A 16,438-nucleotide genomic window follows, 5' to 3' on the forward strand; every position below is an offset into this window, starting at 1 on the left:
TTCAGCAGTGATGTGCTGTGTGTGTGTGTGTTTGACTGCAGCTGTCATGTGGACATTCTCACTAACAGAACACTGGAAGAAGGGCTTATAAACTCATGACACAGCCTTTTCAAGGACTAGAAACCATTTTATTTTTATTCACTCTCTCACAAAAGGAAATCCTAGTCAATCAATTCAATCAATTTTTTTATATAGCGCCAAATCACAACAAACAGTTGCCCCAAGGCGCTTTATATTGTAAGGCAAGGCCATACAATAATTATGTAAAACCCCAACGGTCAAAACAACCCCCTGTGAGCAAGCACTTGGCTACAGTGGGAAGGAAAAACTCCCTTTTAACAGGAAGAAACCTCCAGCAGAACCAGGCTCAGGGAGGGGCAGTCTTCTGCTGGGACTGGTTGGGGCTGAGGGAGAGAACCAGGAAAAAGACATGCTGTGGAGGGGAGCAGAGATCGATCACTAATGATTAAATGCAGAGTGGTGCATACCGAGCAAAAAGAGAAAGAAACAGTGCATCATGGGAACCCCCAGCAGTCTACGTCTATAGCAGCATAACTAAGGGATGGTTCAGGGTCACCTGATCCAGCCCTAACTATAAGCTTTAGCAAAAAGGAAAGTTTTAAGCCTAATCTTAAAAGTAGAGAGGGTGTCTGTCTCCCTGATCTGAATTGGGAGCTGGTTCCACAGGAGAGGAGCCTGAAAGCTGAAGGCTCTGCCTCCCATTCTACTCTTACAAACCCTAGGAACTACAAGTAAGCCTGCAGTCTGAGAGCGAAGCGCTCTATTGGGGTGATATGGTACTACGAGGTCCCTAAGATAAGATGGGACCTGATTATTCAAAACCTTATAAGTAAGAAGAAGAATTTTAAATTCTATTCTAGAATTAACAGGAAGCCAATGAAGAGAGGCCAATATGGGTGAGATATGCTCTCTCCTTCTAGTCCCCGTCAGTACTCTAGCTGCAGCATTTTGAATTAACTGAAGGCTTTTTAGGGAACTTTTAGGACAACCTGATAATAATGAATTACAATAGTCCAGCCTAGAGGAAATAAATGCATGAATTAGTTTTTCAGCATCACTCTGAGACAAGACCTTTCTGATTTTAGAGATATTGCGTAAACGGTTAGAGATGTGAACGGGTTGGCGGTGTACACGGGGCTTCTGTTTAGGGCTACGCTTCCTCCTCACAGTCACCCAGTCAGCCTGCTTTCCCGGCTGCTCGGGATCTGCCAGGGGGTAACTAACGGCGGCTAAGCTACCTTGGTCCGCACCGACTACAGGGCCCTGGCTAGCTGTAGAATTTTCCACGGTGCGGAGCCGAGTCTCCAATTCGCCCAGCCTGGCCTCCAAAGCTACGAATAAGCTACACTTATTACAAGTACCGTTACTGCTAAAGGAGGCCGAGGAATAACTAAACATTTCACACCCAGAGCAGAAAAGTGCGGGAGAGACAGGAGAAGTCGCCATGCTAAATCGGCTAAGAGCTAGTAGCTACGCTAAGCTAGCGGATTCCTAAAAACACGCAAAGTGAATAATGTGTAAATAATTTAGAGGTGATTCAGCAGAAGGAGTGCTTTAGTTAAGGCACGTAAAGATTACACTGGGAAACAAATCGTAATCTAGATAACTAGATCAATCTAACTGCGCAGATTAAACAGCTAACAGATACAGAAAAACACCGCTGTGCTCCGGAACAGGAAGTGATACAATACCGCAGTGAGAGCCAACCACTTTTGTTGGTATCTCCAGTGGAAGAAACAAAAAGTGACTCACCTGCTCTGGGGTGATCCAGGCTGTGGTTGTCTGAGGTCTCCTGCATCAACCTGCGTGTCCAGCGCAACTTCTCACTTTTTACGCTCGATCGAAATTCTAAGGATTCAGCTTCTGTCAAACAACAAAAATAGATTTTTTAATTTATTTTATGCATGCTACTTATATTTTGAGTACCTATAATTTTATTTGCAGACCTGTAGTGGTACCTGCAGTGAATATATAACCAATTTCTGTGTGGGCTTTTTTTTTGTTGTTGTTTTTCATTATTATTATTATTATTATTTATTCACCAGCTGAGGACTCCCTGCAGGCTTATCTCACACCCCTCCCTTGCCCAAGGAAACTATAAATATCTTCCCATCACTCACAGAAATCCTTACAACCAGAGTGACACAGTTATGTTCTGGAACATAATTTATGACTGTCTGGTTTCTCGTCGCTGTAGACCCTTTGTACCTCACAGCTCCGTTCAGGAGGGCAACGGCCGTGGTTGAGAGAAGTAGAGGCTTTCATGTCGAACAATCAAAAGGAGCTTGAGCCATATGAAATTCAAATGAACCTCTGCCACACACCGTTATGGATTGTTATCGCACTCAGAATAACTACCTGCTCAACACAAGACAAGATTCTTTTCTAAACCTAGCACGGCTGACCTTTACTCATGTAACTAGCAGCTGGCTGCAATGATTCATAACAAGCTAACTTTACAGCCACAGTGACCGATGCTGTGAGTAGGATAGTTTGGTGTCCAAAACGGGAATGTAAAGGAAAACTGCCAAAAGTTCAGAAGGCCAGAGATAAAAGCTCATGCAAAATGAAATGTGCCATTTGTATGGAAGTATCTTAATCCTGCCAAACAAAGACACAGGATGAATGATAAGTATAAATACAGTATTTTAATCAATATAGTGCAAACTGTGAAAAAACTCTGAACTGAAGCACTAATACAATCCAGCAAGAGGCAGTTGAACTGTCTAATGTTTCGCCAAGTTTTAGGCAACCTAGAAATGTTTGCAAACATATTCATACCCACGAATAAGTTATTATGTCATGAATAAGCTACTATGCCGTTGTTTGAGGCTCCATCGAAATTTTGTGTCATTTATAACTGTTGTTATTATGGCAATGACAATAAAGTATTGAATTGAATTGAAATCAGGATATCCATAAATGAAGAGTCTATGTCGTAAAACATTCTCTAAGAAGGGCAGTTGGAAAATGTAACTATCACAGTCATTAAAAAATGCACCAAGGAAGCCTAAAACTATACATCTATCATATACTGATACTGAGTCATCATGACCTTCGACAGAAAACAAGATCAGAACCATCTATACCCCATTTCCCCAAATAAGTCAATACCTAATTTAAAAAAAGGTATGCAGCTGATATATGATGCAAAAATGACCAAAAATTCAATAAAGTTCCAAAAATCTAAATAGCACCCAGTTTTCTTTTAAAATGCAAGATACCAGTTAAACGAAATCAAATAAATTTATAAAGGGGAAACTTTAATTACTTATATAGAAATATTTGGGAACTTGTCAGCATTTACTAAAATATTAGTCACACTAGAAGTTTATTGAATAAATTTCAGCACAGAGACATAGTAGAATGAGAAGCGATGTTGTTGTGGTTCCTACTGTATGTTTGGTTTTGTGTGCTCTTCTCCTGGCCTCATTGGTGGAGCTGCTAACTGGTTACACCTGTGCCTCATCACCTGAATATTTCAGTCCTGGTTCTCCAGCCCAGTAACATGGCCTCAGACTTCCAATCACTTCTTCTAGTTTTGTCATTTACCCTCTTCTGTGTGTGTTTTGAACCATTCAGTAATTTTCCACAACTGCCAACAGCTCTACTGGCTAACTACCTGGTCCTGGCAGTTCACCCCCGACTCCAGCAGTGTCTCCAGCTCCTACTCCTCTATCGACCATTGCAATTTATGCCAAATTTTATTTTATTTAATTACTATGCTAAACATAATTATCAAATATGAGGTTAAAATAACACAAAAGTTTAATCATTGCCACTTGAAGATATTGGACAGGAATTAATTTCATTCATGCATATTTTCACATAGCGTGCTACCGTTGTTTGAAATTTGAATCCATACAGCAGGTACAGAGGATCTGAACTTATTAACTTAACAAAATTACAGTCTTCTCCCTTTGACAATGTCATACTATAATAATTTTCCTTCTTGCACATCTTCATATGGTGTGCTGCCATTGCATAAAGTTTTACCAAAATCCACCAACAGTTTAGAACAAGTTACACTTACAACGTATATACCAATATAATAGATTAATTAAACACAAAAGTCCAATTATATCAATTTAATATGTCTGACCAGAATTACTTTCCTTCATGCCCATTTTCATATTCTGTGCTACCATTGTGTGACCCTTCAGTGAAATCCACCAAAAAGGTTAGGAGGAACTATGCATACACAATACATGAGCAAAAGGACCAGATTCATGGATACCCCAATACCCCAAAGTCAAATTCCTACAGGAAATTATGTTGCGAGACAATCGGTCTACCTCATGCTGAACAAAGCAGCTGGAGATGCAACAATGCAACTCCAACAAATCATTAAACAGTTATCTTTACTTTTATGAAGGACATGAAAGAAAGAGATCAATATCTTACAAGTCCAAATTTATACATGATCATCGGCTTCCTTTAGCTAGCGCTGTTGTCCCCGTCTACAACAGACAAGATATTTGATTGTGTCAGTCAAACACTGACTGGACAGACCGGCTTCCTGACATCTTACCCTAAACATGGCTTGAGTGCAGTCTGTGGTTGTAAATGTCTCCAACTGTGAAATCATAAACAGCGGAGTTACAGGGAAGCTTAAAAGTTACTCTTAAACTTAACATATGTAAACAACACTTGGAGGTTTCATGTATGACTCAATCAATCAATCAATCAATTTTATTTATATAGCGCCAAATCACAACAAACAGTTTCCCCAAGGCGCTTTATATTGTAAGGCAAGGCCATACAATAATTACGTAAAAACCCCAACGGTCAAAACGACCCCCTGTGAGCAAGCACTTGGCGACAGTGGGAAGGAAAAACTCCCTTTTAACAGGAAGAAACCTCCAGCAGAACCAGGCTCAGGGAGGGGCAGTCTTCTGCTGGGACTGGTTGGGGCTGAGGGAGAGAACCAGGAAAAAGACATGCTGTGGAGGGGAGCAGAGATCAATCACTAATGATTAAATGCAGAGTGGTGCATACAGAGCAAAAAGAGAAAGAAACAGTGCATCATGGGAACCCCCCAGCAGTCTAAGTCTATAGCAGCATAACTAAGGGATGGTTCAGGGTCACCTGATCCAGCCCTAACTATAAGCTTTAGCAAAAAGGAAAGTTTTAAGCCTAATCTTAAAAGTAGAGAGGGTGTCTGTCTCCCTGATTTGAATTGGGAGCTGGTTCCACAGGAGAGGAGCCTGAAAGCTGAAGGCTCTGCCTCCCATTCTACTGTTACAAACCCTAGGAACTACAAGTAAGCCTGCAGTCTGAGAGTGAAGCGCTCTATTGGGGTGATATGGTACTAAGAGGTCCCTAAGATAAGATGGGACCTGATTATTCAAAACCTTATGAGTAAGAAGAAGAATTTTAAATTCTATTCTAGAATTAACAGGAAGCCAATGAAGAGAGGCCAATATGGGTAAGATATGCTCTCTCCTTCTAGTCCCCGTTAGTACTCTAGCTGCAGCATTTTGAATTAACTGAAGGCTTTTCAGGGAACTTTTAGGACAACCTGATAATAATGAATTACAATAGTCCAGCCTAGAGGAAATAAATGCATGAATTAGTTTTTCAGCATCACTCTGAGACAAGACCTTTCTAATTTTAGAGATATTGCGTAAATGCAAAAAAGCAGTCCTACATATTTGTTTAATATGCGCTTTGAATGACATATCCTGATCAAAAATGACTCCAAGATTTCTCACAGTATTACTAAAGGTCAGGGTAATGCCATCCAGAGTAAGGATCTGGTTAGACACCATGTTTCTAAGACTTGTGGGGCCAAGTACAATAACTTCAGTTTTATCTGAGTTTAAAAGCAGGAAATTAGAGGTCATCCATGTCTTTATGTCTGTAAGACAATCCTGCAGTTTAGCTAATTGGTGTGTGTCCTCTGGCTTCATGGATAGATAAAGCTGGGTATCATCTGCGTAACAATGAAAATTTAAGCAATGCCGTCTAATAATACTGCCTAAGGGAAGCATGTATAAAGTGAATAAAATTGGTCCTAGCACAGAACCTTGTGGAACTCCATAATTAACCTTAGTCTGTGAAGAAGATTCCCCATTTACATAAACAAATTGTAATCTATTAGATAAATATGATTCAAACCACCGCAGCGCAGTCGCCTTTAATACCTATGGCATGCTCTAATCTCTGTAATAAAATTTTATGGTCAACAGTATCAAAAGCAGCACTGAGGTCTAACAGAACAAGCACAGCGATGAGTCCACTGTCTGAGGCCATAAGAAGATCATTTGTAACCTTCACTAATGCTGTTTCTGTACTATGATGAATTCTAAAACCTGACTGAAACTCTTCAAATAGACCATTCCTCTGCAGATGATCAGTTAGCTGTTTTACAACTACCCTTTCAAGAATTTTTGAGAGAAAAGGAAGGTTGGAGATTGGCCTATAATTAGCTAAGATAGCTGGGTCAAGTGATGGCTTTTTAAGTAATGGTTTAATTACTGCCACCTTAAAAGCCTGTGGTACATAGCCAACTAATAAAGATAGATTGATCATATTTAAGATCGAAGCATTAAATAATGGTAGGGCTTCCTTGAGCAGCCTGGTAGGAATGGGGTCTAATAGACATGTTGATGGTTTGGATGCAGTAACTAATGAAAATAACTCAGACAGAACAATCTGAGAGAAAGAGTCTAACCAAATACCGGCATCACTGAAAGCAGCCAAAGATAACGATACGTCTTTGGGATGGTTATGAGTAATTTTTTCTCTAATAGTTAAAATTTTATTAGCAAAGAAAGTCATGAAGTCATTACTAGTTAAAGTTAAAGGAATACTCGGCTCAATAGAGCTCTGACTCTTTGTCAGCCTGGCTACAGTGCTGAAAAGAAACCTGGGGTTGTTCTTATTTTCTTCAATTAGTGGTGAGTAGTAAGATGTCCTAGCTTTACGGAGGGCTTTTTTATAGAGCAACAGACTCTTTTTCCAGGCTAAGTGAAGATCTTCTAAATTAGTGAGACGCCATTTCCTCTCCAACTTACGGGTTATCTGCTTTAAGCTGCGAGTTTGTGAGTTATACCACGGAGTCAGGCACTTCTGATTTAAAGCTCTCTTTTTCAGAGGAGCTACAGCATCCAAAGTTGTCTTCAATGAGGATGTAAAACTACTGACGAGATACTCTATCTCACTTACAGAGTTTAGGTAGCTACTCTGCACTGTGTTGGTATATGGCATTAGAGAACATAAAGAAGGAATCATATCCTTAAATGTAGTTACAGCGCTTTCTGAAAGACTTCTAGTGTAATGAAACTTATTCCCCACTGCTGGGTAGTCCATCAGAGTAAATGTAAATGTTATTAAGAAATGATCAGACAGAAGGGAGTTTTCAGGGAATACTGTTAAGTCTTCGATTTCCATACCATAAGTCAGAACAAGATCTAAGATATGATTAAAGTGGTGGGTGGACTCATTTACATTTTGAGCAAAGCCAATTGAGTCTAATAATAGATTAAATGCAGTGTTGAGGCTGTCATTCTCAGCATCTGTGTGGATGTTAAAATCGCCCACTATAATTATCTTATCTGAGCTAAGCACTAAGTCAGACAAAAGGTCTGAAAATTCACAGAGAAACTCACAGTAACGACCAGGTGGACGATAGATAATAACAAATAAAACTGGTTTTTGGGACTTCCAATTTGGATGGACAAGACTAAGAGTCAAGCTTTCAAATGAATTAAAGCTCTGTCTGGGTTTTTGATTAATTAATAAGCTGGAATGGAAGATTGCTGATAATCCTCCGCCTCGGCCCGTGCTACGAGCATTCTGGCAGTTAGTGTGTCTCGGGGGTGTTGACTCATTTAAACTAACATATTCATCCTGCTGTAACCAGGTTTCTGTAAGGCAGAATAAATCAATATGTTGATCAATTATTATATCATTTACTAACAGGGACTTAGAAGAGAGAGACCTAATGTTTAATAGACCACATTTAACTGTTTTAGTCTGTGGTGCAGTTGAAGGTGCTATGTTATTTTTTCTTTTTGAATTTTTATGCTTAAATAGATTTTTGCTGGTTATTGGTGGTCTGGGAGCAGGCACCGTCTCTACAGGGATGGGGTAATGAGGGGATGGCAGGGGGAGAGAAGCTGCAGAGAGGTGTGTAAGACTACAACTCTGCTTCCTGGTCCCAACCCTGGATAGTCACGGTTTGGAGGATTTAAGAAAATTGGCCAGATTTCTAGAAATGAGAGCTGCTCCATCCAAAGTGGGATGGATGCCGTCTCTCTTAACAAGACCAGGTTTTCCCCAGAAGCTTTGCCAATTATCTATGAAGCCCACCTCATTTTTTGGACACCACTCAGACAGCCAGCAATTCAAGAACATGCGGCTAAACATGTCACTCCCGGTCCGATTGGGGAGGGGCCCAGAGAAAACTACAGAGTCCGACATTGTTTTTGCAAAGTTACACACCGATTCAATGTTGATTTTAGTGGCCTCCGATTGGCGTAACCGGGTGTCATTACTGCCGACGTGAATTACAATCTTACCAAATTTACGCTTAGCCTTAGCCAGCAGTTTCAAATTTCCTTCAATGTCGCCTGCTCTGGCCCCCGGAAGACAATTGACTATGGTTGCTGGTGTAGCTAACTTCACATTTCTCAAAACAGAGTCGCCAATAACCAGAGTTTGATCCTCGGCGGGTGTGTCGCCGAGTGGAGAAAAACGGTTAGAAATGTGAACGGGTTGGCGGTGTACACGGGGCTTCTGTTTAGAACTACGCTTCCTCCTCACAGTCACCCAGTCGGCCTGCTTTTCCAGCTGCTCGGGATCTGCCAGAGGGAAACTAACGGCGGCTAAGCTACCTTGGTCCGCACCGACTACAGGGGCCTGGCTAACTGTAGGATTTTCCAAGGTGCGGAGCAGAGTCTCCAATTCGCCCAGCCTGGCCTCCAAAGCTACGAATAAGCTACACTTATTACAAGTACCATTACTGCTAAAGGAGGCCAAGGAATAACTAAACATTTCACACCCAGAGCAGAAAAGTGCGGGAGAGACAGGAGAAGCCGCCATGCTAAACCGGCTAAGAGCTAGTAGCTGCGCTAAGCTAGCGGATTCCTAAAAACACACAAAGTGAATAATGTGTAAATAATTTAGAGGTGATTCAGCAGAGGGAGTGCTTTAGTTAAGGCACGTGAAGATTACACTGTGAAGCAAATCGTTATCTAGTTAACTAGATCAATCTAACTGCGCAGATTAAACAGCTAACAGATACAGCAAAAGACCGCTGTGCTCCGGAACAGGAAGTGATACAATACCGCAGTGAGAGCCAACCACCAGTAGAGGTAAAAAAAAAAAGTGCAGTCAGTGCCAGTCTATAAAATTCAGCTTGAAAACAGAGCAAATGTCATATCTGGAGATGAAAAGTTGATTAAAATGTGATTGGAAAATACACGGGATCAGTTAAAATAAAAAAGACCACAAATAAATTTTGTTTCATTTAGGACTGAGAGAAAAGCCAATCAAATTATTTTCACAGAACCTGAACAGGGTTGAAATTGGCCCAGAATAGAGAACCATGAAAATCTGAGGCAGATGAGAATGACTGGGCAGATCCAGGAAATTAAAAAACAAATATAAACTTTTAAGGTATGAGATTTTGTGCCTTTGTGTAAATACACTGTAGTAATGTGTGCAGTTGCTGTTCATGATGCCATTTCCTATATAACTGTATTTTCTGGACATTAAAAAAAACCCTTTTATTTCTGGTCCTGAAACCCATTTATTCATTTATTTTTTAAGAACCTCTCGGGAGCCATGGTTACCTTGTCTTTTGAGAGACATCATAGAGGGATTCTTTTAGAAAGTTACAATCACGTCTTAGATCTCTGCGATCAATCAAATGTGAAATCAAGATGTGCTTTGGAAGGGGAGTTCTGCCGTACAGTCTCACCATGAGCAGCCCGGTATACACAGATTTCACCCAGTCTTACTGCACAGGTCTGTTTAACTTAGGTAAGACTCCAAATCTGATGCATGAAGACTCTGCAATGTAGCACAGGATTGTGGGATGAAACTTGATGACTTCAACCTGATGGAAGAAGAAGCGTGTATTTGCTGACGTCACAAGTTCTGTTACTAAGGAAACAATAATGCTGATTTATGACAGCAGATGGCAGACAATATGTTTTGTTGAGGGTGACTGCTTTTGTCACCTCTTTAGAAACGCATTCCAGGCACAATTTTTTATTTTTTCCAGAAAGTACAGGCTGCACTTTTCTGCAGGGGCGGGGGTCTTTAAACAACAACAAAACTATAGACACATGTTAACATGTAAGATTGCTTCTGCTCTTATCAGCTGTTTATAAATATACACCCTGTGCACTTTTTAAATTAAGCACATTTAAAAAAAAATGAGAGGATGGAGCTGCATCTTGGCTGCAATTTTCCACCCTGCAGGGTTTTACAGCCTGCACTGCATCATGTCAAGCTGAATTTCACATTTCTAGATGTGGTCTGCAGAGTTTCAAATGTCTGCTATTTTTCAGAGGCTGTCTGTGCTCACAGGAGTGTGACAACAGCTGCTCTTGAGTGCAACATGAGACCACTGTTTTAAGAGCTACAACCAAAGTTAACTTAACGCCACATTTCTTTTATGATACCAACCATTACTCTGGGACAGCCGGAAAATAAAATCTCACAATGTACAGTTTAAGGTTATTCACAGAGTCTACTTTTCATTGTGAAGGTGGTCTGAAATTTAGAGAGTAGAGGATAAGTGTGATAGACGGTTGAATCCACATTTCCACTTGGGCCACCTGTTTTTCCTCTGCCCCAGTGACATCATCTCTGATCAAGCTATTTTAACACTGATTTGTAGCACTGACCATTAATGACCACATTGGGGACCCTATTTCAGTTCAGTCTTACATTATTTACAAAAATAAATTATCAAATTTTCTCATCTCTACTGGCCAGACTGGGCATTGTTCTGCTGTGGTCGTCCCCCAGCCCTCCCTCTATTTCACAGTGGTTCCATGATACATTTTTAAATACACATTAGGGGTAAATCCCAACTGGTTTTACAACAAATGGCAACTTTTTCATCCCTCCTTCACTGATTTGCAGGTCTTGCCTGACTAAGGTTATGTGGTGGTTTTTCAGATGTGATTATGTGCATTTTCAATTTATATACCCAGAGTGGTTGTTTGTTTCTTTTTCTCTTAGGGTGTGTGTTTGGTAGGGAGGAGGAGGTGATTTCATTGTTTGTTTCCTCTTTTGCCTTTTCTGTTTGGGAAAAAAAAGCATGGTTATGAATGATTGAAATCTTTATTTCAAACATGTAAACATATTAAAAAGAAAAAAAAAAAACATCAAGAACAAGACACACAGTGAAGTACCTGCACATTGTAGAATTGAGTTCACATGCAAAGGAGTGGGCTGAAGTAATACGGTTGTTAAGCGCTGATGTAACGCATCACACAATAAATCTGTTTCTGGGTCCAAAGACCTCCAAGTTTACAATTAAAGTTACATCTGTTTGATCCTTTTAAGGATTTACAGTTTAAGTTTAGTTTGTTTACATTGTGCGCAAACCTCCGTCCCTCCCTTCTCCGCCTCCACCTCCGTTAACCGCATTCGTCTGGTTCTATGGTCAGAACACTTAATAAAACTTTTTTTTCTTTTACCTTACATATTTTATTATGCACAGGTAAAATATACTCAACAAAAATATAAACGCAACACTTTTGGTTTTGCTCCCATTTTGTATGAGATGAACTCAAAGATCTAAAAGTTTTTCCACATACACAATATCACCATTTCCCTCAAATATTGTTCACAAACCAGTCTAAATCTGTGATAGTGAGCACTTCTCCTTTGCTGAGATAATCCATCCCACCTCACAGGTGTGCCATATCAAGATGCTGATTAGACACCATGATTAGTGCACAGGTGTGCCTTAGACTGCCCACAATAAAAGGCCACTCTGAAAGGTGCAGTTTTGTTTTATTGGGGGGGATACCAGTCAGTATCTGGTGTGACCACCATTTGCCTCATGCAGTGCAACACATCTCCTTCGCATCATCCGTGAAGAGAACACCTCTCCAACGTGCCAAATGCCAGCAAATGTGAGCATTTGCCCACTCAGGTCGGTTACGATGACGAACTGGAGTCAGGTCGAGACCCCGATGAGGACGACGAGCATGCAGATGAGCTTCCCTGAGACGGTTTCTGACAGTTTGTGCAGAAATTCTTTGGTTATGCAAACCGATTGTTCCAGCAGCTGTCCGAGTGGCTGGTCTCAGACGATCTTGGAGGTGAACATGCTGGATGTGGAGGTCCTGGGCTGGTGTGGTTACACGTGGTCTGCGGTTGTGAGGCTGGTTGGATGTACTGCCAAATTCTCTGAAACACCTTTGGAGCCGGCTTATGGTAGAGACATGAACATTCAATACATGAGCAACAGCTCTGGTTGACATTCCTGCTGTCAGCATGCCAATTGCACGCTACCTCAAATCTTGCGACATCTGTGGCATTGTGCTGTGTGATAAAACTGCACCTTTCAGAGTGGCCTTTTACTGTGGGCAGTCTAAGGCACACCTGTGCACTAATCATGGTGTCTAATCAGCATCTTGGTATGGCACACCTGTGAGGTGGGATGGATTATCTCAGCAAAGGAGAAGTGCTCACTATCACAGATTTAGACTGGTCTGTGAACAATATTTGAGGGAAATGGTGATATTGTGTATGTGGAAAAGTTTTAGATCTTTGAGTTCATCTCATATAAAATGGGAGCAAAACCAAAAGTGTTGCGTTTATATTTTTGTTGAGTGTATATATGTTTGTTTGTTAATATGTTAATAAAAAATTATTTATTACAATAAACAGGACGTTAAAGTGCAAACTTCACTTTCTCCCTGAACAACATGAACAGGAAGCGATCGCAGCTCTCAGCAACTCCCTTTGAAAATAATGGAGAAACAACCTGAGCGTCTGATATTTTTACATGAAACAAACGCAGTAACAACGTCTAAAAACCCAGTTAACATATCCAGGAGAGTTTTAGGCACAAAATACAAATTGTTTCATGTTGCAATGTTAATGCTGTTGTCAGTGTGCAGCAGTTTAAGTGCAGCCTGATCAGATCATCTCAGAATTATCAGGAACCATTACGCACGGTCAAGAATAATGTTCCGCGCTGTTGCGTGCTATTGCGCGTAACAGCGCATCGTTAAGTTCTGTCATGTTGTGAATGAGGTGAACTGTCTACACACACACACCCATATTCATCCAACCATTGCTAACAATTCAGATCGCTCCAGTTTTTCAGAAGAACTTTGTGACTGCATGCGTAGTTGGGCTCTGTGCCATGGAGTGGTGCAGAGAGGAGGAGGAGGAGGAGACGGACAGAGCCAGAAGTGTGGCTGCATGCGGCTTTCGTCTCACGCGTTTTCCCAAATATCAGGCACATGCAGCAGGTGGAACACCTGCAGGAGCGCGCTGAAGAGCACTGAAATGAGACTTTTAGCCGACTTGGTGTCAGCAATCAAACTGAATGCAGTGCAGCAGGGTTTAATTGTGCGCACGCTTCTTCCTCCGCTGGACTGGAGGAGGTGCAGAGATGTCTGGCTGCACATGAGGCTCCTCTTGCTCCTCTGGTTCCTCTGGCTCAGACTCGTTCTCCTGCTCATCGGTTACAACAGCAGGTGGAACACCTGCAGGAGCGTCCTGAGGAGCTTCAGCAGGAACTGTGGAACGTCTGACTTCGTGTCACTGGTCCTCTTCGGCATACTGCATGAAACTGAATGATATGGAGCTGAGTTTAATTGTGCGCACGTGACAGAAAACTGATTTGTCGTGGCGCACAGTGAAATGTGACAAGTCATGTCAAAACTTGACAGTTTCCGTGTCACTTGGTAATAACGCGTGACAGTCTGGGCTCCAAGAACCAGCACAGGAACCACTACGAATGTTGTCATGTTCTATTAAGGATCACTATTCATCAAGATGGATCAACACGCTCAGTTGCGACCTCCATGACGTGAGACGACATGAGGGTGGTGTGTGACATTCGTGGAAGATTTTTTGACAGGCAAAAACATGCTCCACGAATATCAAGAATATCACGCACCAACACACACAATTATGCTACGTTAACACATAACGACGACAAGTCACAAATGCCACGAAGTACACATTCTTGGCCGCTGATCACGAATGTGATGATTCGGGGCAGAGGCGTCAGGTGTCCTTAGGAACTGCTGCAACCTGTTACCACGCGTTAAGATTAATGGCACATGTTGCCGGAGAATTATCAGGAACCATTACGCACGGTCAAGAATAGTGTTCCGCGTTGTTACGCGCTATTGTGCGCTATTGCGCGTAACAGCGCATCCTTAAGTTCTGTCACGTTGTGAATGAGGTGAATTGTCTCCACACACACACCCATATTCATCCAACTGAATTCAGATCGCTCCAGTTTTTCATAAGAACTTTGTGACTGCATGCGTAGTTGGACTCTGTGCCATGGAGTGGCGCAGAGAGTAGGAGGACAGAGCCAGATGTGTGGCTTCATGCGGCTCTCGTCTCGCCCATTTTCCCAAACATCAGGCGCATGCAGCAGGTGGAACACCTGCAGGAGCGCACTGAAGAGCACTGAAATTTGACTTTTAGCCGACTTGGTGTCAGCAATCAAACTGAATGCGGTGCAGCAGGGTTTAATTGTGTGCACGCTTCTTCCTCCGCTGGACTGGAGGAGGTGCAGAGATGTCTGGCTGCACATGAGGCTCCTCTTGCTCCTCTGGTTCCTCTGGCTCAGACTCGTTCTCCCGCTCATTGGTTACTGAGGAGCTTCAGCAGGAACTGTGGACCGACATTTGGAGCCGAGTTTAATTGTGCGCACGTGACAGAAAACGGATCCGTCGTGGCGCGCAGTAAAATGTGACGCCGCATTACAAGTCGTGTCAAAACTTGACAGTTTCCGTGTCACTTCGTAATAACGCGTGACAGTTTGGGCTCCAAGAACCATCACAGGAACCACTACGAACGTTGTCACATTCGATTAAGGATCACTACTCATCAAGACGGATCACCACGCTCAGTTGCAACCTCCACGACGTGAGACGAAATGAGGGTGGTGTGTGACATTCGTGGAAGATTTTTCGACAGGCAAAAACATGCTCCACGAATATCAAGAATATCACGCACCAACACGCACTATTAAGAAACATATTCAGATGTGTTAAGTCACATTAAGAATGTCAGGAATGTCACAAATGACAGAAAAATTACATTCGTAACACGTCTTGCTTATGTGTAAACGCACCATTACTGAATTTTCATATATGCAGATAATACTTCTATTTACGTTGCTAGTTATTTCTTCTTCTAATATATTCTAATATATTCTTCTAATATACTGTTACTGTACATTACTGCACACTGTACATTATTATTGCACACTTTGCTGTACATATTTATTTATTTTTTCTTTATTTCGAATTTTAATTTTATATATTTCATTTCTATTTGATTCCTTTTATTCTACTATTAATAGTGGGAACAAGGGTGCACTGTTTAAGTGTAAATGCTGCTACTGCAAAGAAATTTCCCAGCCTGGGATGAATAAAGTATTTCTATTCTGTTCTATTCCTACACTGCTCAATGTATGTGTATTTCTCTGAAACCAAACATGGATAATATAAGTTGCATTTTATGTCTTTATAAAACATTTTCCCCCATGTGAACACTATAAGGCAGTCTTTAGTATGACAGCACCTACAGCTCTGGGCTCACCTGGTGCCTGGATGACCTGGACCAGCCAAATGACCGCGAGCAGTCCGACTCCGCAGCAGCAGAACCGCTGGAAGGGCCGCCGGTGCCTCGGTACTGTTCTCATTCCTCAGCCGGCCGCATATCCACAGAAAAACATTAAGTGCTGTCGTTGTGACACTTTTAGCACGGACACCTCCAGAGAGACAGCACGTCGCACCTTCTTCTTCTTCTTCGTCACTTTGGTGAGGAGTGGCGCGTGGACACCTCTGGTGTTCTTGGCAGTTCTCTTTCAGTGCGCCGAACCTAAAGGTCGTCTAAACCTGTCCGAACACTTTTCTGCTTCCATGTGTGCAGCCTGAAAGGTCGACAGGAGATCCCACAGAGAGCCGTAGCAACAGGAGGTGACATGCTCTCTCTCTCTCTCTCCACCCTCTTCTCTTTCTCTCTCTCGCTTTACACCGTATGGCCGCCAGGAGGCGACAAACTCATGGCTCCCCGTCCGTGTTCATAACGTGAGTCCATTCGTGCAGTTCTTCACTGCTTGTGTGTTTTACATGGCTACCTGTTTTGTCCACAGCTGTGTGCGTTCAGCCAATCAAAAGCCGCAGAAGCGCCTGCCCCCGATCAGCTGATCACACCGGATTTAGCTAATCAGGTGTTAGGATCA

General features: G+C 42.0%; 1 protein-coding gene across 4 annotated transcripts in view; it reads right to left on the reverse strand.

The window, feature by feature from the left end:
• Positions 1-16,224, reverse strand: part of LOC117517525 (sodium/potassium/calcium exchanger 3) — a 110,392-nt gene extending 94,168 nt beyond the window's left edge. Inside the window, exons 1-3 of one of the 4 annotated variants that reach the window (XM_034178569.1) lie at positions 15,988-16,224; positions 15,793-15,919; positions 1,774-1,884 (exon numbers count right to left, since the gene is read on the reverse strand). In XM_034178569.1, coding sequence (XP_034034460.1) covers positions 1,774-1,884; positions 15,793-15,895 — 214 coding nt within the window. In that variant the 5' untranslated portion in view covers positions 15,896-15,919; positions 15,988-16,224. Of the gene's footprint in view, positions 1-1,773; positions 1,885-15,792 lie in introns of all 4 variants that reach the window. The other 3 variants (XM_034178568.1, XM_034178570.1, XM_034178567.1) reach the window with 3 other exon arrangements.
• Between the last annotated feature and the right edge of the window lie 214 nt (positions 16,225-16,438).

The sequence above is a fragment of the Thalassophryne amazonica genome, chromosome 9 (genome assembly GCF_902500255.1).
Source record: "Thalassophryne amazonica chromosome 9, fThaAma1.1, whole genome shotgun sequence".
Classification (NCBI taxonomy): domain Eukaryota; kingdom Metazoa; phylum Chordata; class Actinopteri; order Batrachoidiformes; family Batrachoididae; genus Thalassophryne; species Thalassophryne amazonica.